We start from the raw sequence: 23,938 nt of genomic DNA on the forward strand, positions 1-23,938 counted from the left end.
TACGGAAGCCCGCATGCCCTAGAGCCTGTTCTCCACAACAGGAGAAGCCACGGCAATGTGCACCGCACCGAAGAGCAGCCCCTGCTCACGGCAACTAGAGAAAACCTGAGTGCGGCCACAAAGACCCAGCGCAACCAGAAGTAGAAAAAAATATATCATTTTTTAATAATAATAAGGAACTTCAGGCACGGAACTCCGCAACAAGAGAAGCCACCACAATGAGAAGCCTACGCGCCACAACTAGAGAAAGGCCGTGCACAGGATGTTAGGCAGAACAGCGTGGTGTGGGGACTGCTGCATTTCCTCCCTTGTCCACCAGAGGGCAGCAGAGTTACTCCACAGCCTCGAGTCTCCCCAAGGTCCTCAGATCTCCCTCGGCCCAGCAGAGTCGGACCCTCACCGGTGTCACCTCAGTTCACAGTCCTCCTCGCCCCCCGACACTGGACTCCATCACCTCCTCCATCCAGCCAGGAGTGGGCCCACTTCACACCATTAGGAACTACTATTCCTTCAGGTCTTCAGTGTGTGTCCCTGGAAGCGGCGGCCCCACTAGACCCCCAAGGAGAAAGAAGGAGGATCCCTCTCACCAGGTGTTACTCACACCCTCTTTCCAGCCCCTCAGTCCTTTTCTGGAGCCTTCCGGTGGGAATAGAACACAACCTTCTCACAGCCTTTGAGAACCCTGGGAAGACCCTCAACATGACAGTCGTGTCTGACTCTTTGCGACCCCATGGACTGTGGCCCGCCAGGCTCCTCTGTCCATGGGATTCTCCAGGCAAGAATACTGGAGTGGGTTGCTATGCCCTCCTCCAGGGAATCTTCCCCACCCAGGGATTGAACCCTGGTCTCCTGCATTGCAAATGGATTCTTTACCAGCTGAGCCATCAGGGAAGCCCCCAATATTACAAAGGGAAATAATATCCTGGTTTGGAGACCCCAGGGTCTCTGTGTCATGCTGACAGACCCCAGACTAGAACACAGCAGAGGCGGACACTGGGAGGTGGGTGGGCCTCTCAGTTGACTTGTCACCATCAGCCTTGCTATTGAAAGTGTGCCCCACAGTCCAGTATGGTCAGCATCACCTGAGAGCTTGTTAGATGCAGACTCCCATGTCCACCCCACACCTGCTGAGTCAGGCTCTGAATTTTAATAGGATCTGCAGACCCTCCCTGTGCATAGACGTTCGGGAGAGGCTGCTCCCACCCCACATTCTGGAGTCTCAGCCACGCTGGACAACCATGTAACCTCTGCGGCTGTTGAAGCAGCTTTTCTTAGGTGCCTCCTGGGGGTTCAAAGTCTTCATGAAGCTCCACAGGTGATTCCCATGCACCGTGGGGATAATGTCCCTGTGACAAGAGTTTCTGATGCACCTCCTCCCCACCCCTCAGGCTCCTGCTCTGAAGGGGAAAGCCAGAAGGGGAAGATGAGAGTGGAGACTGTGGAAGCAGGGAGGTTGACTGTGCACCCCCCAAATGAGACCTATGGGGGAACGCCCAGGACACTGAGCCCCAGGCTGGTGCTCTCTCCACCAATGGGGGAAATTGTGTACGTGTGTGCGTGTTTAGGGTGAGAAGTCAAACTGCAAAAGGCAGAAACAGCAGCGGTTCGCAGGCAAATGAAATGTAACAGAAAGGGAAGAACGAAGAAGAGAGAAGGCAGGAGGGAATGAGAGGGGAGGGGAGAGTGTGGGCTCTGGGCAGAGACCCCGCCCCGTGGGACTGGCCACGTGACTCAGCGAAGTGCTCCTGCCCCGGGGCAGGCCCAGCACAGAGGGGGAAGGACAGCTGAGCTCACACAACAGACTACAGAGCTTGTGAGCTTGGAGCAGAAGTTCTCCTCACAGAGGGACACAGCAGACAGCAGGCACCATGGGGACCCCCTCAGGCCCTTCCCGAAGACGGTGCATCCCCTGGAACAGGCTCCTGCTGGCAGGTGAGACAGGACAATTTTCAGGGAGTGGGCAGAGACAGTTTTCAGGGAGAACAAGAGACTGGGTGGGGTCTCTGGGGGAGACAGGGCTCTGAGAGGGGACAGAGGGCTTCTGTTCAGATCTGAGGGCAGAGGACAGGGTAGCAGGGGAGGGTGGGGGGCTCAGCCACAGGAGACTCTCCATGAACTAGAGCTGGTGAGGGGCGGGAAGACTCAACTGCTGTAGGTTTTATCAGTTATTCTTCACTGAGCAGTAATTGTTGAAGACTGATGACGATAATAATAATTTATGTCGGGGTGTCACTACAGAAAAACACTGAACTGGAACACTAAATACTGTCCTTACCCGGCACCCTTAGAAACTGACAAAGAAAAACCAGGCTGTGGAATTCCTGGGAACTCTCCTTCCTTCATCCCCAGGTCCTAATGTCTGGAGCCTGGTCCTGGCCCTGGGTTTCAAGCAGCATCAGACAAGCCCCTCCCCTCACGGAGCCCACGCTCTGTGGGGAGGAAGACAGACAAGCAGAGAGATCGAGAGCATGCTGGCAGGTGCTGCAGGCATCACGCAGGAAAGGGAGCGGGGAAGGGTCAGCAAGTGAGCACGGAGGGTCTTTACAGCAGCTGGTCAGGAGGAGGGGCATCTTCCAACAGGCCCTGAGTGTGAGCAGGTGTGCGAGGGCAGCAAGGGAGTGAGCTAGGCAGACAGCAGGGGAAACAGGAAAAAATGAGCCCAGAGGGGCTGAAGTGATGGGGCTGATGCTGCTGACCTTGAACCACACACACACATACATGCACACACACATGTGCACACACACCCACACTAAGGCTGAGGGATGAAGAGACCTGCTCAGGACCCGGGGCACCATTTCCCCATCCCCCGACACAGGTCACAATATTAACTGGTTTCTCTCTCTTCCCTCCTAGTCTCACTCTTAACTTTCTGGACCCCGCCCACCACTGCCCAGCTCACTATTGAAACGGTGCCCCCCCTTGCTGCAGAAGGTTCAGATGTTCTTCTGCTTGCCCACAACGTGACAAAGAATCCTCTAGGCTATGCCTGGTACAGAGGAGAAAGGGTAGACAACACCCAGCTAATCGCATCATATAGGGTAGACACTAACGCAACTACCAAAGGGCCTGCACACAGCGGACGGGAGACACTTTACCCCAACGGAACCCTGCTGATCCAGAGCGTCACCCAGAAAGACACAGGATCCTACATGCTGCTCGTTACAAAGGATGATTTACAGACAGAAAGACAAACTGGACACCTCCACATACTCCGTGAGTGCTTCCTCTCTGCCCTCGGGGTGTTGGGTGAGGTGCATTCTGTTCACACTCGCAGGACTGACCGACCCAGATGGCACCTCCATCTCGCTCTGCATTATGTCCCGTGTTGGGGTTTGAACATTTAGTGCAGAGCACACACTATCGAGACAAACTCCAAAGGGTCCGAATTCCACTCAGGGGATCTGGACCCTGCAGACACTGCAGAGAGGAGGACGGTCTGATGGGAGGGACTCAGCAGAGGGAGAGCACTCTCAGTCCAGCCCCCCTGGCTCCCTCCCTGCGACCATGACCCTGAGGAAGACCCTGCAGGACCAGCAGGGCCCTGGCCTGAGGGATCCTCAGAGAAGCCCAGGCCCACGGGGAAGCCCCTCCCAGACCCCTTCCCAGGGTCCCGGCTCCAGCGACCGTGGGGAACCTGTGCCGCTGGTGGGTGCTGGCCTCCCAGGCGGGGCTGACTGGGGTGGATGATTCCCCAGATCCCTGAGGCCAAGGTTTCTCAGCAGGTCACCAGCCAGGGCTCTGCCCCAAGAGCTGCATCTGAGCAGGGGTAGAGTCCAGTCCTTCCCCTGAGACTCAGCATGGAGAGCAGGCTAGGCTGGGTCCCCATGCCATTAGCTGACCCCCTGGGGGTCAGAGGAGACTCCAGAGGAAGGTCAGCATCCCCAAGAAGGACCAGAGGAGAGAAGACGCTCCCGGCAGCTCCTCACCCCGCAGCGGGCAGCCCAGGGAGCCCTCTCCTGTGGACGCAAATAATAGTAGAGGCAGGGTTTTCTTTAAAAAAAAAATATTTTTTTATTTATTTATTAGGCTGCCTCGGGTCTTCATTACATCATACAGGATCTTTCATTGTGGTTTGTGGGCTTTGTTGCTCCACTTAGTTACTCTGAGGCCTGTGGGATCTTAGTTCCGAAACCAGTGGAACCCACATCTCTAGCATGGCAGGGCAGATTCTTAACCACTGGACTACCAGGAAGTCCCTAGACACAGTTTCTATGTCCAGCTTTAGACCAGCTAATAATTAATGATTTAAGGTTAATACACAGACAACATGGTGCTCCTGACACCATTTACCATTTATTCTGTTTTACTGAAGACAAGCTCAGTAAAATACAGGGAGCTATAGTCAGTGAATCAGAGTCACACAGACCATGAGAGGCCAGTCGGGGGAAATATGTGTGGAAGGGTCAGGCCAACATCACAGCCCCACCCTCTTCTCCCTCCCAGGGGCCTTATTCTAGGAACCCAGAAACCAAGTGTTGGTTCAGATCCTTTCTTCTTGGGCATCCTCAACTAGAGGGAGATTCTAGTGTGAAAAGTCAAGGGAAATGGACAATTAATCCTGTTTACTCTGGAACTAGAGCTTCCCAGGCGGCCTCTAGTGGTAAAGAACCCACCTGCCAATACAGGAGATGTAAGAGACACGGGTTCAATCACGGGGTCAGGAAAATGCCTGAGGAGGGTATGGCAACCCAGTCCAGTATTCTTGCAAATTACCTGCATCAACCATCAAATCAGTGACAGGAATGTCCAGGCCTCCCCTCCTTAGGTAGCCGATGGACAAGCTCCTTGGGCTGAGTGAAGCAGAGATCATTTACTTGCTGGTTACTGGAGGTGCTGGGTGTCACTCCCACTGGAGTGAAATGGAAAGGACTCAGTCCCTCACTCCCCAGTCTATACCTGCAGCCAGCGCAGGGCCTGACAGGCAACAGGCTCTCCGTGTCTCTTTGGGGAGGAAGGGCGGAAGGAATAAGGACGGATGAATGATCTGTGATCTCTTCAGGCGCTGGAATCTGGATGCAGAGTCCTAGGAGGCTCTGGCCATGCCTGCGCCTGTCTCTCCAGGGAGGGGACCCGTGTTTCATCCTCTGACCACCTGCCCCTAAAGCGCACTGGGAGCCGAGTCTCATGGTGACTGTGGGGCTGCTCCGCCGTGGGAGGGTTTCCAGGGGTTGGGAGCAGGAGTCCTGCTTCTGGGCAGTGGTGGGGCTCTTGCACCTCTGGATGTTTGAAGCCACTTGAAACCCCTGCTTTGAAGTCGCTTGTAAACGGACATTTCTCACTCTCTGCTCTTTCCATGTCTCTCACCTTCCTCCCTCATTTCAGCCGGGACTGGCCCTGCTCTGCACAGCACCCCGCCCTTAGATTCGTGCGTGCACTCTCAGTCACGTTTGACTGTTTGCTCCTCTGTCCATGGAATTTTCCAGATAAGAACACTGGAGCCAGTTGCCATTTCCTTCAGGGAATCTTCCCAACTCGAGGGTCAAACTCACGTCTCTTGCATCTCCTGCATTGGCAGGCAGGTTCTTTCCCAGCTGAGCCGCTGAGGAAGCCCCTGAACCCCACGCTTGTTCATTCACTTAGTCATGTCTGACTCTTTGCAACCTTATGGCCTGTGGAAGCTCACAAGGCTCTTCTGTCCATAGAATTTTTTCAGGCAAGAATACTGGCAAGTGAAAGTGAAAGTGTTAGTTGCTCAGGCATATCTGACTCTTGTGACCCGATGGACTGTAGCCTGCCAGGTTCCTCTGTCCGTGGAACTCTCCAGGCAAGAATACTGGAGCAGGTTGCCATTTCCTTCTCCAGGGAATCTTTCCGAACTCATGTTTCTCACGTTTCCTGCATTGGCAGACAGGTTCTTTACCAGCTGAGCCACTGGGGAAGCACCCCCACCCCAAACCCTTAAGCCTTCCACAGATATTTCCCCAAATAACTGACTGCCCTGTTTCCACTTGTGGCCAGGCGCACCCTCCCAGGTGATAGTAAAGAACTCAGAAATCTGGGAGCAGCAGCCTCTGTGGGGCTCCAACACAAGCCACTTTCCCCAGGTCACCAGGAGAATGAGCTTCAGCTTTGCCTTGGTCCAGGGGTCTTTCCCCCCATGGTGCCAGCCAGTGGAATCACGCCACGTGACAAGGATATGTAGCCCCCCTCACTGATGTATTCCCTAACATGACTCAAGCAGGAAGCCAAAGGCAGAAAGACAGGTCTGCAGTCCCCAGGGGCTCACGGGCTCACTTCACCTCTTTGACTTGTGACTCACAACCTTGTCCTGATGTGACCCTCCCGTTCCTCTCAGGGGTTCCCGAGACCTTCCCAGGATGGGACTGACACACCTGTGCCGTCTGGTTGCTTTACTGCCTACTTCATCGCCCATGTGTCCTCAGGATGTCACCTTTATCATAGGGTGGGATGTCCTCCGACGATGAGGGGCCCGAGCCACTGTCTTTTCACTTAGCCTTTGCCCAGTTCAGACAAATTTGATCAAACACTTAGTTGTGTTTTCTGAGGCAGAAAAAAAAAAAAAGCATGCCACACGCCTGTGGTGGGCCCCCTTCCCATTTGCCTAATTTGCTGTGGAAACTGGTGAGAGGGACCTCTTCCTCTAACTTTATTAATAGAACACGTATCATTTCTGGGCTTCCTTGCTGGCTCCGACAGTAAAGAATCTGCCTACGATACAGGAGACCTGGGTTCAGCCCCCCGGTTGGGAAGGTCCCCTGGAGGAGGGCATGGCAACCCACTCCAGTGTTTTTGCCTAGAGAATCCCATGGACAGAGGAGCCTGGGGGGCTGCAGTCCATGGGATCGCAAAGAGTCGGACAAGACTGAACAACTGAGCACATTATCATTTCTGCTCATTTAGATCATTCCTCCCTTTTATAAAACAGAGACTCAGACTTGCCCTCTGATTCATTCTGTCCTCTTTTTCTTTAAACTTTAATGTCCATTTATTTATGTATTTGTGGCTCTGCTGGGTCTTCACTGCTGCACACGAGCTTTCTCTAGCTGCAGGGAGTGGGGGCTACGCTTCGTTGCAGTACACAGGCTTCTCACTGTGGCGGCTTCTCTTGTTGCGGGGCATGGGCTCTAGGGTGCATGGGCCTCAGTGGTTGCAGCACCCAGGTACTAGAGGCCAGGCTCAGTAGTTGTGGAGCACGGGCTTAGTTGCCCCATGGCACGTGGGATCTTCCCGTATCAGGGATCAAACCCATGTCTCCTGCACTGGCAGGCGGATTCTTTACCACTGAGCCACCAGGGACATCCCCGTGTGTTATTTCTGCTCCAACACCCAGTTCCAGGCTGTGCTGCCCAGTCTTCTTGGGGTTTAAGGACTAGGGGAAGGCCCATTGTTACCCATCTCTAGGGAAACCTTGGGAATTGAGGAGACGGTGAAGACATGTCTCCATCAGGCAATGTAGGTCTGTGCAGCTTGAAGGGACTCAGGACCTGCACAGTCCAGGTGAGCACCCCAGGGCCAGGCAGGCAGTCACCTGGTCAGTGAAAAACTAAAAGAGGAAGCAAGTGGTCCCAGACTCGCAGGCCTGGGACTCTGCTATCAAACTCTAATACTTGACTGATACTTGGGGAAGTCTGCGCTTCTTCCAGACATAAGAGCAGATGGCCTCACACTCTCTGAGCTCAGATGTTCATGCATTTGTCTCGTGATACACAGACCTGCCTTATTCTTTAAGGGCTCAGTCTGGCTGAGAGGAGAAAGATGGCAACCCTGATTGAAAATGCTTTTAGAGGAACCCAGTATATAAAAGGGCCAATGTTCTCTCTGTTATCTGCACAGCGATGCTACCCAGACCCGTCATCACCAGCAACAACTCCAACCCCTGGGAGCACCAGGACACTGTGGTGTTAACATGTGGACCTGAGACCCAGAACACCTCCTACATGTGGTGGATCAACAATCAGAGCCTCCCCAACAGCACCAGGCTGGAACTGTCTGAGGACAAAAGGACTCTCACTGTGTTCAATGTGACAAGGAATGACACAGGACCCTATGTGTGCGAAGCCTGGAACCCAGTGAGTGTCAGCCGCAGTGACCCATTCACCCTGAATGTCCTCTGTGAGTAACCTCTCTTCCTACGTGGTCCAGGCCTCCTGGCTGAATCTACAGTGCCAGAAGCCAGGCCATACCCATCCCTCTCAGGTCCAAGTGCATGGACCCTCACCTTTGGACACCCAGGCTGGCCATGACTTCCTGTCCCAGGCAAGCCCAGGCAGGCCCAGCCTTGAGCCAAGACTGGGAGGGGATGGACTGCTCTGTCTTGAGAGGCTCAGGGTCACCAGCCTGTGATGGGAGAAACAGGTTAATGTCTCAGATTCAGGATGAGTGAAAATGAAGGGGTAGTTATTGTTGGGAAACTGTAAAACAAGACTGTCCCTGGCTGAGAGATATTTAACTCTTCTACACAGTCCAGGAAGACTGAGTTGGGCCATTAGAAATTATGTAACAGAAAGTGAATGCCTCCCCCACTTTATGGAAAGTCCCCTTGGCCCCAGAGATACACAGAGCTGGCGGGCCTGCCTTCACGGAAGTGTAAATAAAGAATGGGACTTGATTTTCTTTTTTAACTGGAGGATAATTGCTTTACAATGTTGTGCCGGTTTCTGCCATACAACGATGTGCATCCGCCGTTAGTATACATAAGGTCCCCTCTTTCTTCGGTCTCCCTACCAACCCCCATCCCCCACCCAGGTTGTCACAGAGCACCAGGCTGAGCTCCCTGTTTTATACAGCAACTTCCCACTAGCTAGCTATTTTACATATTGGGGACTGAATTTTTTTCAATTTATGTATTTTTATTTACTTATTTGGCTGCACTGGGTCTTAGTTGCGGCATGTGAGATCTTCTAGTTGTGGCACGAAAACTCTTAGTTTCAGGATGTGGGATCTAGTTCCCGGACCAAGGATCAAACCCGGGCCCCTTGCATTGGGAGTGTGATGTCTTAGCCACTGGACCACCAGGGAAGTCCCTGAATTTTTTTATAGTCAAAGAAAACTGTGGGAAAATGTCAAGGAAAGTTAATTAAAAAAAAAAAAAAAACTCCACTTGATGATGAGGATGTTAGACATATGGGCTGAGAAGAGGGTCCCGGTGCTGATCCTACAGAGATGTCCAGGGAGACCGGTCAGGGGTCGTCCCATGGTACCTGGGAGTCAGAGAGGAGGCACAGTCCTCTCCTTACAGATCATCAATGAAGAGCGACTCCATACCTTGATCACAGACTCAGGGCCATCCTCTGGGTCACCTTTACAGAGGTCACTGGGGCCCGGGGCTGGCTGAGATCTCTGAGAGGGAGCAAGGCCCAGGCCCCTGACCCACTCTCAGCAGTCACCCCTCTGTCTCTCCACAGACCCAGTGGCACAGCCCTCCCTCCAAGCCAGCAACACCACAGTCATAGAACATGAGGGCCCCGTGGTCCTGACCTGCCTCACAGATGAGACTGGGATTTCCATACGCTGGTTCTTCAAAGGCCGGAGTCTCCTCCTTGCACAGAGGATGACACTGTCCTCAGACAACAGCACCCTCACCATAGACCCCGTCAGCAGACAGGACGCCGGGGATTATCAGTGTGAGGTCTCCAACAGGGGCAACTCCAGCAGAAGCGACCCCCTCAGCCTGCATGTGAAATGTAAGTGACCATTTGCCTTATGCTATATCTTTCTGGGCAGATCATTCTAACAATCATGTGCAAAATGGAGAGAGGTCACGGTGGGCAGAATATCAAATGAGACCACTACAGGTCTTCTGAGATGGCTCAGTGGTAAAGAATCCGCCTGCAATGCAGGAGATGAAGGTTCGATCCCTGGGTCGGGAAGATCCCCTGGAGGAGGAAATGGCAACCCACTCCAGTATTCTTGCCTGGGAAATCCCATGGACAGAGGAGCCTGCCGGACTACAGCCCATGGGGTTGCAAAGGGTCAGACACAACTGAGCAACTGAATACACGCACATAGTAAACAGGTGGCAGAATGAATAACAGCTCAATCTCTAAATCAAATACAGTTTCTTCTCCTGGGTTTAGCATTTTAGTGTAACTTTCACAAGATTCGTTGTATTTTTTTTCTCCTGTTACCATTTTTTTAACATGCTGCTACTGCTGCTAAGTCGCTTCAGTCGTGTCCGACTCTGTGCGACCCCATAGATGGCAGCCCACCAGGCTCCTCCGTCCCTGGGATTCTCCAGGCAAGAACACTGGAGTGGGTTGCCATTTCCTTCTCCATTTTTAATGTTAAGAGTACATAAAATATATAATTTTAGCCATTTTTAAGACTGCAGCTCAGTAGCATTAAGTACATTCACATTTCCACTATCCATTTAGAACTTTTTCATCTTATTAAAAACTCTGTACTCCTTAAACAATAACTTCTAGAAGTCCCCCACCTCAAACCCTGGCCAACACCATTCTACTTTCTTTGTCTCTATGAATTTGATTATGATACTTATTTTGTATAAGTGGAATCATGTTATAGCTCAGTTGCTCAGTCATGTCCAGCTCTTTGCAACCTCGTGGACTGTAGCATACCAGGCTTCCCTGTCCTTCACCATCTCCCAGAGATTGCTTAAACTCATGTCCATTGAGTTCGATGATGCCATCCATCCATTTCATCCTCTGTCATCCCCTTCTCCTCCTGCCCTCCTCCCAGCATCAGGGTCTTTTCCAATGAGTTGGCTCTTTGCATCAGATGGCCAAAGTAGTAGAACCATATATTATAATTATCTCTTTGCATCTGATTTATTTCACTTATTAGCATTATGTCTTCAAGGTCCCATCCATATTATAGCATATATCTGAATGTCATTCCTTTGAAAGGCTGAAGTATATTCCCTTGTATGTATATACAACATTTTATCATTCATAAGTTGATTGTCTTTTAAACTGCTTCCCCCTTTTGGCTGTTGTGAATATGCTACCATGAATGGGTGTATAAGTATCTGTTCAGTCACTGCTTTTGCTCTTTTTTATTTTGGCTGCACTGGGTCTTAATTGCAGCATGCGGGCTCTTCTTTGTGGTGTGCAGGCTTTCTTTAGTTGCAGCGCGATGGCCTCTCTTGCTGTGGCACATGGATTCTCCTGTTGTGGCACACGGGCTTAGCTGCTCTGAAGCATCTGGGACCTTAGTTCCCTGACCAAGGATTGAACCCATGTCCCCTGCATTAGAAGGTAGATTCTTAACCACTGGAGCACTAGGGAAGTTCCTGCTTTCAGTCTTTTGGGCACACAACCAGAAGTGGAATCACTGGATCAAATGGCAGTTGTTTGTCCAACTGTTTGATGAACGGCCATGTAGTTTTCCACGGTGGTTGTACCATTTGCATTCTCACCAGCAATGCACAAGTTTCCATTTTTACACATCCTTGCAAACACTTCTTGTTTCTGTTTGCTTTTTTTTTTTTTTCCCATAACCATTCTAAAGGGTAAGAAGTGATATCTCACTGTGGTTTCGATTTGCATTCCCCTAATTACTGGTGGTTAGGGTTAGACCAGGAGCTGACTGTGGCTCAGATCATGAACTCCTTATTGCCAAATTCAGACTTAAATTGAAGAAAGTAGGGAAAACCACTAGATCATTCAGGTATGACCTAAATCAAATCCCTTATGATTATACAGTGGAAGGGAGAAATAGATTTAAGGGCCTAGATCTGATAGACAGAGTGCCTGATGAACTATGGACTGAGGTTCGTGACAATGTACAGGAGAAAGGGATCAAGACCATCCCCATGCAAAAGAAATGCAAAAAAGCAAAATGGCTGTCTGGGGAGGCCTTACAAATAGCTGTGAAAAGAAGAGAAGAGAAAAGCAAAGGAGAAAAGGAAAGATATAAGCATCTGAATGCAGAGTTTCAAAGAATAGCAAGAAGAGATAAGAAAGCCTCCCTCAGCGATCAGTGCAAAGAAATAGAGGAAAACAACAGAATGGGAAAGACTAGAAATCTCTTCAAGAAAATTAGAGATACCAAGGGAACATTTCATGCAAAGATGGGCTGGATAAAGGACAGAAATGGTATGGACCTAACAGAAGCAGAAGATATTAAGAAGAGATGGTAAGAATACACAGAAGAACTGTACAAAAAAGATCTTCACGACCCAGATAATCACGATGGTGTGATCACTGACCTAGAGCCAGACATCCTGGAATGTGAAGTCAAGTGGGCCTTAGAAAACATCACTACGAACAAAGCTAGTGGAGGTGATGGAATTCCAGTTGAGCCATTTCAAATCCTGAAAGATGCTGCTGCTAAAGTGCTGCACTCAATATGCCAGCAAATCTGGAAAACTCAGCAGTGGCCACAGGACTGGAAAAGGCCAGTTTTCATTCCAATCCCAAAGAAAGGCAATGCCAAAGAATGCTCAAACTATCACACAATTACACTCATCTCACACGCTAGTAAAAGTAATGCTCAAAATTCTCCAAGCCAGGCTTCAGCAATATGTGAACCATGAACTTCCAGATGTTCAAGCTGGTTTTAGGAAAGGCCGAGGAACCAGAGATCAAATTGCCAACATCTGCTGGATCATGTAAAAAGCAAGAGAGTTCCAGAAAAACATCTATTTCTGCTTTATTGACTATGCCAAAGTCTTTGACTGTGTGGATCACAATAAACTGTGGAAAATTCTGAAAGAGATGGGAATACCAGACCACCTGATCTGCCTCTTGAGAAATTTGTATGCAGATCAGGAAGACAGTTAGAAGTGGACATGGAACAACAGACTGGTTCCAAATAGGAAAAGAAGTACGTCAAGGCTGTATATTGTCACCCTGCTTATTTAACTTATATGCAGAGTACATCATGAGAAACGCTGGAGTGGAAGAAACACAAGCTGGAATCAAGATTGCCAGGAGAAATATCAATAACCTCAGATATGCAGATGACACCACCCTTATGGCAGAAAGTGAAGAGGAACTCAAAAGCATCTTGATGAAAGTGAAAGTGGAGAGTGAAAAAGTTGGCTTAAAGCTCCACATTCAGAAAACGAAGATCATGGCATCCGGTCCCATCACTTCATGGGAAATAGATGGGGAAACAGTGGAAACAGTGTCAGACTTTACTTTTCTGGGCTCCAAAATCACTACAGATGGTGACTGCAGCCATGAAATTAAAAGACACTTACTCCTTGGAAGGAAAGTTATGACCAACCTAGATAACATATTCAAAAGCAGAGACATTACCTTGCCAACAAAGGTTCGTCTAGTCAAGGTTATGGTTTTTCCTGTGGTCATGTATGGATGTGAGAGTTGGACTGTGAAGAAGGCTGAGCGCCGAAGAATTGATGCTTTTGAACTGTGGTGTTGGAGAAGACTCTTGAGAGTCCCTTGGACTGCAAGGAGATTCCACCAGTCCATTCTGAAGGAGATCAGCCCTGGGATTTCTTTGGAAGGAATGATGCTAAAGCTGAAACTCCAGTACTTTGGCCACCCCATGGGAAGAGCTGACTCATTGGAAAAGACTCTGATGCTGGGAGGGATTGGGGGCAGGAGGAGAAGGGGATGACAGAGGATGAGATGGCTGGATGGCATCACTGACTTGATGGATGTGAGTGGGTGAACTCCGGGAGTTGGTGATGGACAGGGAGGCCTGGCGTGCTGGGATTCATGGGGTCGCAAAAAGTCGGACACGACTGAGCGACTGAACTGAACTGAACTGAATTACTGGTGGGGCTTCCCTGGTGGTTCACAGGGTAAAGCGTCTACCTGCAATGCGGGAGACCCGATTTCAATCCCTGGGTCGGGAAGATCCCCTGGAGAAGGAAATGGCAACCAACTCCAGTATTCTTGCCTGGAGAATCCCATGGACAGAGGAGCCTGGTAGGCTACAGTCTATGGGGTCGCAAAGAGTCGGTGTTGAGCATCTTTTCATGTGCTTATTGGCCATTTGTCTGTTTTTTTTTTTTAATTTATTGGAGTATATTTTACAATGCCGTGTCAGTTTCAGGTGTATAATAAAGTGATTCAGTTTTACATATACATATATACATTCTTTTTCAGACTCTTTAGCCATATAGATTATTACAGAATATTGAGTAGAGCTCCCCATGCTATAGAGTAGGTCCTTGTTGGTTATCTATTTTATATATAGTAGTATGTATAGTGTTCTTGCCTGGAGAATACCAGGGACGGGGGAGCCTGGTGGGCTGCCATCTATGGGGTCACACAGAGTCGGACACGACTGAAGCAACTTAGCAGTAGCAGCAGCAGTATCTATATGTTAACCCCATGCTCCTCATTTATTCCCACACACACACATTTCCCCTTTGGTAACTATAAGTTTGTCTTCTAAATATGTTGAGTCTGTTTGAGTTTTGTAAATTAGTTCATTTGTATCACTTTTTACAATTAGATTCCATTTATGAGTGATCAGATCAGATCAGTCGCTCAGTCGTGTCCGACTCTTTGCGACCCCATGAATCACAGCACGCCAGGCCTCCCTGTCCATCACCAACTCCTGGAGTTTTTGAATATTTTATTGTATGTAAAAGCAACTGATCTTTACATGTTAATTTAGTATCCTTCAACTTGGATGAATTTGTTTATTAGTTCTAACAGTTTTCTGGGAAATCTTTATCATTTTCTACATATAAGGTCATGTCCTCGCCAAACAGAAATAATTTTATTCTTCTTTTGCAATTTGGATGCCTTTTAGTTCTTTTTCTTGCCTAATTGCTCTGGCTAGTATGTCCAATACTATTTTGAATAGAATTGGAAAAAGCAGGCATTGTTGTCATGCTCCTGATCTCAGAAAATAAATTTTCACTCTTTCACCATTTAGGATGATGTTAGCTGTGGGGTTTTTATATATGGCCTTTGTTATGTTGAGTTGGTTTCCTTTTTTTCCCAGTTTTGAGTGTTGTATCATAAAAGGTTAGTTTTTTGTCAAATGATTTTATTTATTTAACCTCCTTACTTTATATGTCTAGTCATATATTCTATTTCTTTATGATTACATCTTGGTAGCTCTCATGTTTCCAGGAATTTGTTCATTTCACAGAAGTTATCCAATGTGTTGGCATAGGATTATTCCTAGTACTCTTATACTTTATATTATTTTTGTAGAATTAGTAGTAATGATTCCACATTCATTTCTGATTTTAAAAATTTGAATCTTCTCTTTTTTTCTTAGTCAATCTAGTTAAAGATTTGTCAATTTTGTTAATCTTTTTGAAGAACAAAATACTGGTTTTACTGATTCTATCTACTGTTTCTCCATCCTCTAATTTATTTATCTCCATTCTAATTATAATTATTTCCTTCCTTCTGCTAGCTTTGGGTTTAGCTTTTTTTCTTGTCCCTTAAGTTGTAAATTTAGGTTGTTGATTTGAGATCTTTTTTTAATATAAGCATTTACAATTATAGATTCTTGCACAAGATTCTTAACTTCTCTGAGCCTCAGATCCTCAAGTGAGAACTGCAATAAAAGAACCTTCTTTATGGCATTTTCCCACAGATTTAATGTAATATTCAACTAAACCCTTAGCAAAATACCCACACAGGGAAAATTTTCCAAAAACTTTAGCTGCTATAATTATTACTATTATCATTGTTGTTGCTGCTGTTTAGTTACTAAGTCCTGTCCAACTCTTTGAGGCCCCATGGACTATAGCTCGCCAGGCTCCACTGTCCCTGGGATTTCCCAGGCAAGAATACTGGAGTGGGTTGCCATTTCCTTCTCCAGGGGATCTTCTCGACTTCATTAGGCTATATAAAGTCAGGTCTTTCTAAGACTACTTGACTTTAGATCCACATCTCATTAGCCATATGGCTTTAGGTTTTCCACCATTGTAAATCTCAGATTTTCCATCTATAAAATGGAAATAATGTCTATCTGACAGGGTTATTATATGAAATGAGATATTTGGGAAATATATAGCACAGAGCCTGGTACAGAGTATATACATCATAACAATAGCTAACATTAGCATTAATTTTCAGTCTTGAGTTGAACGGTGAGGACCACTGAAGTAAAAAAGAAGAAAGAGACAAAAGGTGTTATATATTTGGGGAAGGAAAGCATAAAGATCCACAGGAACATGTTACTTACTAAATATGGAAGAGAGGAAACAGGGCAGCTGAGTACAAGGTTTCATGTCTAGTATGATAGTTTTCATTCCGTGAGATGCAGCCAAGATAGGATTAGACATCTAAAACATTCATTGCGGCAAATGCCTGTGAAGGAAAGTGAGGCAGGAGTGGAGGAGCCTGGGAGGGTCCTCAGACCAGGATGCACGTGATCCTTAGGAAGGAGGAAGTTTCAGGCTGCAGTGCAGTTCTAAGAGAATATCTGCAAAGCTGGCAAGGAGCCCTTGAATTATAAGTCATCCATCACACAAAAAATTTATTTCTCACAGAATTGGGATTGAGTTCATATTCCTGCTGGAAACCTGTGTGAAGGATGGTCTCTGTGCAAAGGGGTAGTGAATTCAGAGGGCCTTCCATCAATTAAGTCCCCACCATAAGACACCTCCTATGGCTCAGATGGTAAAGTATCTGCCTGCAATGTAGGAGACCTGGGTTCAATCCCTGGGTCGGGAAGATCCCCAGGTCGGGAAGATCCCCAGGAGAAAGAAATGGCAACCCACTCCAGTATTCTTGCCTGGGAAATCCCGTGGACAGAGAAGCCTGGCAGGCTACACGGGGTCACAATGAGTCAGACATGACTGAGGAACTAACACTTTCATAAGACACCTAACAGGTGCATATTCATGGCAGCCATACCTGGTACCCAGATAAAGATGTAACCATGAAAAGATGGGAAGTTATAACATACAAAAATAACCATCATCAGTCCTTCTTACATTTCCAAAGACTTCAAAGATATGAGTGCAGAAAAGCCAGATTGGAATTGAGGAACGTGGTCACTAACCTAGAAATACAATCAGAGAGGAAAAAAAATCACAAGGATATAGTCGGTTAGTCACCTCACAGCAACCTTCCACAGAAAGTTTATACCTTGAAGGAACAAGTAGAGACTATTTCATATTGAGTTATTTCCCAGAGCCTCTCCCACTGTAAAATAATGTCGCCTTCATTTGTTCATTCTTCTCTTTTCTTTCCACAACAGATAAATTGACACCAGAAAGCTCCTCTGACCTCTCAGCTGGTGCCATTGTCGGTATCGTGATTGGAGCCATGGCTGGGGTGGCGCTGATAGGAGCCCTGGTGTATTTTGTGTACGTCATAAGTACTAGAGGGTATGCCGCCTTTCCTCTTGTTCCACTTTCTCTGAGGCTGACTGCCCTGCTTGGGAGAGGGAAGGAGACTTCGTCTCTGTCTCTGGCCTAGGTCTGCTTCTCAGTCTTCCTGCTTCTCGGCACTGATTCTTATGGGTCTCCTCTTCCCTGGTCTTCATGTTTCCTGTACCCCCCTCTCTCTTGGACATGGCTATTCCCACCTCCATCTGGTTTAGAGGGGGCAGAGCCAATTGTGTTCCTCTGTCCCAGGCAGGGAAACCAAGGTCCAAGAAGGAAAACTAATGAGGACATGAAAGGAGGAGCAGGAGGAAGGGAGTCCTGTGCTCTGTCGACCACAAGAGCAGGAGGAGGGAGGGATAGGACTGGAAGAGAACCTAAGAAAAGCAGGAACAACCCAAGGCCTCCGGGCAATAAATAAAGTGAGAAATAACCAGCATCTACCTACAAAAGGGAAAAGATGTCTGGGTAGAAATAGAAGCAGTTGAGATGAATGGCCGTAAATGTTCTGAAGAGCCAGTAAACCAGAGAGGAGTAAACATGAGAAGGGGCAATGGGTAGATCGAAGACAGAGGTCCTAGGAGGAAAGAGGACCAACCAAGGTAAAAATGAACATGGAGGAGCCCCAGGGAATCATGCCGACGTTGCGCTTCCTAATTCAAGGAGCAAAGATCCTGTGCCTGGGAATAGTAGTCACTGTGTCTGATATTTATTTAGGGCAAGTGACCAGCGCGATCTCACAGAGCACAAATCCTCAGATCACAACCACAGTAAGTAGAGCCACTCACTCAGTGAGAGCTGGTTTGTTCCACCACGTGCCCTGACCGACCAGGGAATCCCTACCTTCTGAAATATGAGAGGTGATCTCAGTCCCCACCCTCAGTCTGGCACAGGTCCTCACATCCTTCCTAGTCATGTAAGAGTCCCTGGAGACATGGCCCCTCCAAGGCCACAGAAGCCAGGCAGCCGTGAGATGGCCGAGCTTCCAGGAGCCCTTTCCTCATCCTGCCTCCTTCCCCCTCCTGCCTCTGTTATGGATGCGGGCATCTCCTATGGTGAGACTTTCCCTGTCTCTGCTGCTCTGGGTGCTGTGGGCTTCAGCCCCTCCTGCCTCTGGAGCCTGCTGCCGAGACACACACCTGTGAGACACACCTGGGCAAAACTCAGGCCTTGTGAACTGGCAGAAATCTTCAGAAGTGCACTGAGGCCTCCCCTCAACTCCCCCACCCTGCCCCACCACCACCTCGGTCTAATGCACTGGGGTCTGGACCACAGACTGAGGGCGAAATCCTTAAGTCTTAACCATGGGCCCCCAACCCGCCCACCACCTGCCACCTCCTTCACTAGAAGTCACATCAGCTTAGGAACAGCCTGTTCTGAGGCCATAAGGCAACTCTGCATTTTCATGGGTTGATGACTCTCTTTCATTTCCCCAGGTCAAGGTCACTCTGACAGTTCACCTGAAAAGGTAAGCACAGCCAGTTTCACTGGCTCCTTTTCTCATGGAAATATCTCTGAGTAGAATGGGTTAGTCTCGTAGACACAAATGTGAAATCAAGTTTGGATCAAAGTTCCTCACTGCAGCAACAAAGAAGCATTACTCCCACAAGTCCACCTCACTGGACTCCATCCCGGCTGGGACCATGGACTCAACCTCGTACAGCGTCAGCTGAGTCCTCTGTAAAATGGGTGTGCTGCCTACTTCACAGAGGAGGTCAAGGAATTAAATGACATAACAAAGGTAAAGCACTCAGCACAGTGGCCAGAGCAAGAAAGGCACTAGATCATTCTCCCTCTTCTGCCTCCAGTCTGACTCTGCTCTTACTGACAAATGATCATTTCCAATCTTAGAGACCTGAGGTCTTGATTCCTTTACCTTCTAATACTTTTACTGAATTTTTCTCATCTTAATCTTCAACAGAATATACATATAAACTGAAAAATGCTTCAATCATAAGTATTAGGTTGACCAAAGTTTGTTCGAGTTTTTTCGTGAGATCTTATGGAAAAACCTGAATGAGCTTCTTGACCAACTTAATAATTTTAACAGTAAGTTTCCACAAGTTGTTCATATCTATGTAAACAGTATGTAAACTATGTAAAACTATGTAAACATTTTTTAAAAATCAACCCCCCTCAACACACACACACACACACACACACAACGCTCCAGTTACTTCCCTCCGAAGAGTAAGGACTATCTTCACTTCCAAGGCATTAGATTACTTTTACCTGATTATGAAAAACACACTGTGTACATGGGTCTGGCTTCTTTCATTCAAAATTGTTTTGCAAGATTCATTCATATGGTTGTGTGCCTTTATTGTCTATTTATTCTTATTGCGATGCCATCATATTCCATTGTAGAATTCCATAATCATAATGTTCTAATGATTATTCAATAGGATGTTACTAAGCAGAGAAAATAGGTAATAAAAGCCCTTTTCTGAAGCTAAAAGTTTCAAAGTGGTAAGAGCATGGGGTGCTGAGTCACCCTGGACAAGGTGAGGGTCTGGCCTATGATGGATGCTGATTTAACTGACTGCTGCTCATGCCTTTCAGGTTGATGAAGTTGAATATTCCTCCCTGAACTTCAATGCCCAGGAATTAAAAAATAAAGCAACTTCAGCCTCCCCATCTCCAACAAATACAGAAACAATTTATTCAGAAGTGAAAAAACAGTAAAGGAACCTGTCCTGCTTGTTGCACTGTTGACTTATTCCAAGCTTGTCATCCCCATCGCCAGGAGATCCCTCTGCCCTCAGGGAAAATGAGAAGAGAGTCTTCCCCCGGCCCCTTTGACCCTTAATGAGGCTCCTCCAGGCTGCCTGGTCACAGCCCCTTCCTTCAGTGTCAGCAGCTGAAAAGGCACATCCATGAGGAGGTCTGTAGGAAACCAAAACTTCTTGGTCATTGAAATCTAGCAAAGCGGACCTTGGGAGAAAGTTGCCAGAACCTCTGCCCCTCCCTATTTGCTGACCTAGACCAGTTGTAAATTTGTGTATTCAGAACACGTTCATTCCTTCCCACCTCAGTCCTGTCCTACTGGAGTCTAACTTGAATTTGCCATAACCTGGAGAATTATGTCTTATCCACTGAAATGCCTGTGCCAGAAAAGAAGAGCAAGGAGAAGGAAAAGGAAGAGCTTCTGCACTCTCAAGCCCAGTGTGAACCCACCATTCACAGGAAGACACATACATGACCAGCTCTGAGCTGGGAAGTTCTACACCTTTGTCCACTTTCAGGGTTGTCTACCTGCAGGATCAGGGACTAAGCAACTTACTACTTAGCTAGAATACCATCTAAACCTTTGAAAGCATGCCTTCAGAGAACCCACTAGAAGTAACTAGAAAACAACTTCTCAGTGTTCATAAGTGTATCTTGATGGAAACTGCAAAAAAAAAAAATGCACATACTGTTTTAATAATGCTATGGGCTTTATTCAAGGCAATGCCCGGAGATTGAGGGGTCATCGGTTTATGGGGCAGTCAGCTCTTACCAGATACAATCTGCTGGGATTGGGGAAAGGACTCAGAAAATTACCCTGCAGAGATTATTTAAATAATGGTCAAAGAATGTACAATTTGGGGGTATTGGTTGTTTTTTCCCTTCCTTCTGATACATTCTGCCATTTTAATTTTTGTAACTGCTTGTTTATGTGAAAGAAAATTATGTTTAATTTTCTGCATAAGCCAATCTGACCACTTTAGGGGGAAGAACCTACCAAAGCCCCTCATGTCCCTCTGGCCATGAGCTCCCCAAGCCTTTCGTGTCAGGGGCACAGCCAGAAATGGGTCTCACTCCATTTCTAGACATCTCAGGCCAGTCATCAACCCCCTTCTCTTCCGTGTTCCAGCCTGTGCCTGTTCAGTCCGTCTGCCCCGCTTACCTTCTCAGGACGCCTTCTTGAGAAGCAGGAGCGCCCTGAAGGGAGCACGGCCCCTTGCACTGTTAGCATTGTTTACAGTCCAGGAAGCCGCAGTGGTGCACATGCTCCTTAGGATATAAGGTGCAGATTATGATTCAGCCCTGGGTTTCTTGAAGAGCCTCTGGAATTCTTCTCCCATGGGGTGCATGGGACGCATAGAAAGGGAGGACAGGAGGAGGAGAGGTGCGCCTGCTCCCCACCAGCCTTCTGCACAGACGGGCCTCCTTGGGCTGCCGAGAGAAAGGCTTTATTCCACCTTCATGATGGACCTCCTGCTGTGTGGAACTGGCCCGCCAGAGAGGGGTGGCTGGGAGCGCTCTGTACTCAGGTAACTCTTTCAGGGTTTTCTCACCTGACACAGACTGTGTACACCTCCCCTCATGCAAGCACTTCTGTGTAATTTAATTTTGCCTGGCTAAGGCCACTTCTGAATGATTTGTAAAAATTGCTCTATATTTATAATAAATATTGTATATCAGGTATCAACATGCTGCCTCGCAGTTGGTACTGCTTTCTGTATTGCCTTCTTTACAGGCAGAAGAAATAGAATTGCTCAACAGGGAGTCAGAGTGAGCCTGTTTCTAAGTCCAGAGGTATTTGATCCTGGGATCCGAGAGCTCGATAAATTCATGTGCACACCTGCTGAGAAAGTGCGTCCACCTAGAGCCACAGGTCACTGCTGCAACCTGCCTGGAAGGACCTGCCTGTCCTCCTCTGAGGGGAGAAGGAGAGAAGATGATTTCATGAGTAAAAGGTCTGCTGGGCTCTTCACTAAGGACACACCGCACTGCCCACGCAGATGGCTCCAGTGTGTCCCACGCCTGATCCAGCGTTCACTCCCACAGTCTCCATGGGCTCAGGTGTATAGGAATCTCTCCAGCACGTCCCACCTTCTTGTTCCCTGTCCCTTTTTCTGCCCCTCAGAGAATCAGAGCTCTTCCAATCAGGATAACCTTCCTTTATTAATTCCACCAAGAATTAGCCTGTCTTCTCATTTCTCCTTCACTTCCAAGCAATTGGAACATGTGCTGTCTTTCCCCTCCTCACCCCCTGATTTCCCCTGGCTCTCTGCTGTGGTGCCTTGTTCCCAAGACCACTGGAAGCAGCACTAAAATCAGTACCCAAGGGGCTTCCCTGGCAGTAAAGAATCCACCTTCCACTGCAGGGGCCACTGGTTGATTCTCTGGTCCAAGAAGATCCCACATGCCATGGAGCAACTAAGTCCATCTGCCTCAACTACTGAGCCTGTGCTCTGCAACAAGAGAAGCGACCGCAATGAGAAGCCCACCCACCACAACTAGAGAGACAGCCCTCACTCTCCGCAACTAGAGAAAAGCCCGTGAAGCAATGAAGATCAGCCAAAAATAAGTAAATAAATACTTTATTATTTTTTTAATTGGCAGTCGTAATTGATGGCCTTGGACTTCCCAGGTGGTGCTAGTGGTATAAAGAACCCAACCACCAATGCAGGACATGTAAGAGACAAGGGTTCGATCCCTGGGTCAGGAAGATCCCCTGGAGGAGGACATGACAACCCACTCCGGTGTTCTTGCCTAGAGAATCCCATGGACAGAGGAGCCTGGTGGGCTACTGTTCATAGGGTCCCAAAGAGGCAGACACGACTGAAGCGACTTGGTGCATATGCATGCATGCATTCAATGGTGTGAGAATTCGCCTTAGAGGGTAGAATCAACTACAAAGGTGCACATGAGGGCTCTTGGGGGTAATGGAAACATTCTACATCTCAATTCAGGTGATGATCACATGGGCGTGTACAGTTACCAAAAATCAAATTATATACTTAAGATCTGTGTGCTTTCTCATGGATTTTAATTTTATTTGAATTTTAAAAAATAAACAAAGGAGCAGTTTATTCAACCTATCAGGTACAAAGCATCTGTATTCATTTTCTACTTTTGCCACACTATGACAAATTTAGTGACTTAAAACAACACCCATTCTCTAGCTCACAAAATTCAGGTCCTTGAAGTTATAAGCCTGAGGTCCCCATCGCCCTAGTACAAACACTCTCAGCTCCTAGAGGACGGTCTCAGGTCCTAGGCATGAGGCTCCCTCTATCTCAGCAATGGAGAATATCCCTTAAATTCAATTCCTCTTTTTAAAAAGTTTATATTTATCTGGCTGCACTGGGTCTTCATTGCTGTGGAGGCTTCTCTCTAGTTGCGGCAAGGGGGGCTACTCTCCAGTTGCAGTCCAGCTTCTCTTTTTGCAGAGCGCAGGCTCTAGAGCATTGGGGCCTCAGCAGTTGAGGTGCATAGGCTCAGTAGTTGCAGTTTCCTGGCTCTAGAGCACAGGTTCAACACTTGTGGCACACGGGTTTAGCTGCCCCACATGTGGGCATGTGGGATTTTCCCAGACCAGGGGTCAAACACGTGTCTCCTGGATTGGCAGGCAGATTCTTTAGCACTGGGTCACTAGGGAAGACCTTCTAATCCCTGTTATATTTCCGATTCTGAGACCAGCTAGGAAAAAGTTGTTTTTCAAAGTGCTCCTGTGATTACATTAAGCCCACTTAGATCACATCTCTTTTTGTTAAAGTCAACTGATGAGTAACCATATTTACTGTATGTCTGCAAAATCCCTTTTGCCATGTAACGTAACAATCACCCACACGATTATGCATCACATATTCACAGTCCAGGGATTAGGAGTAAGTCTTGAGGTTCCATCCTAGAATGCTGCCTACAACAGCATCATACGGAAGCTGTTCTTGTTCTCAGGGAGCTCCTTCAGGGTCTCTGTTCTATAGAAACAACAAAAAAAGCCAAATGTGTTGGGTCCAAAGTCAAGTT

The 23,938-nt window shown here is 47.8% G+C and overlaps 1 protein-coding gene across 8 annotated transcripts; it reads left to right on the forward strand.

Moving 5' to 3' along the window:
- The first annotated feature begins 1,792 nt into the window (after positions 1-1,792).
- CEACAM1 (CEA cell adhesion molecule 1) lies at positions 1,793-21,611 on the forward strand. 8 transcript variants are annotated; one of them, XR_003030151.2, is made up of 9 exons: positions 1,793-1,932; positions 2,854-3,213; positions 7,795-8,073; positions 9,366-9,644; positions 17,071-17,200; positions 17,915-17,967; positions 18,634-18,665; positions 18,769-18,938; positions 19,760-19,901. XR_003030151.2 is itself a non-coding variant. In XM_024977969.2 (8 exons), the coding sequence occupies exons 1-8, from the start codon at positions 1,869-1,871 to the stop codon at positions 19,880-19,882; spliced, it is 1,299 nt and encodes a 432-aa protein (XP_024833737.1). In that variant the 5' UTR covers positions 1,793-1,868; the 3' UTR covers positions 19,883-21,611.
- Positions 21,612-23,938: the final 2,327 nt, after the last annotated feature.

Source organism: Bos taurus, chromosome 18 (assembly GCF_002263795.3).
Source record: "Bos taurus isolate L1 Dominette 01449 registration number 42190680 breed Hereford chromosome 18, ARS-UCD2.0, whole genome shotgun sequence".
NCBI lineage: Eukaryota > Metazoa > Chordata > Mammalia > Artiodactyla > Bovidae > Bos > Bos taurus.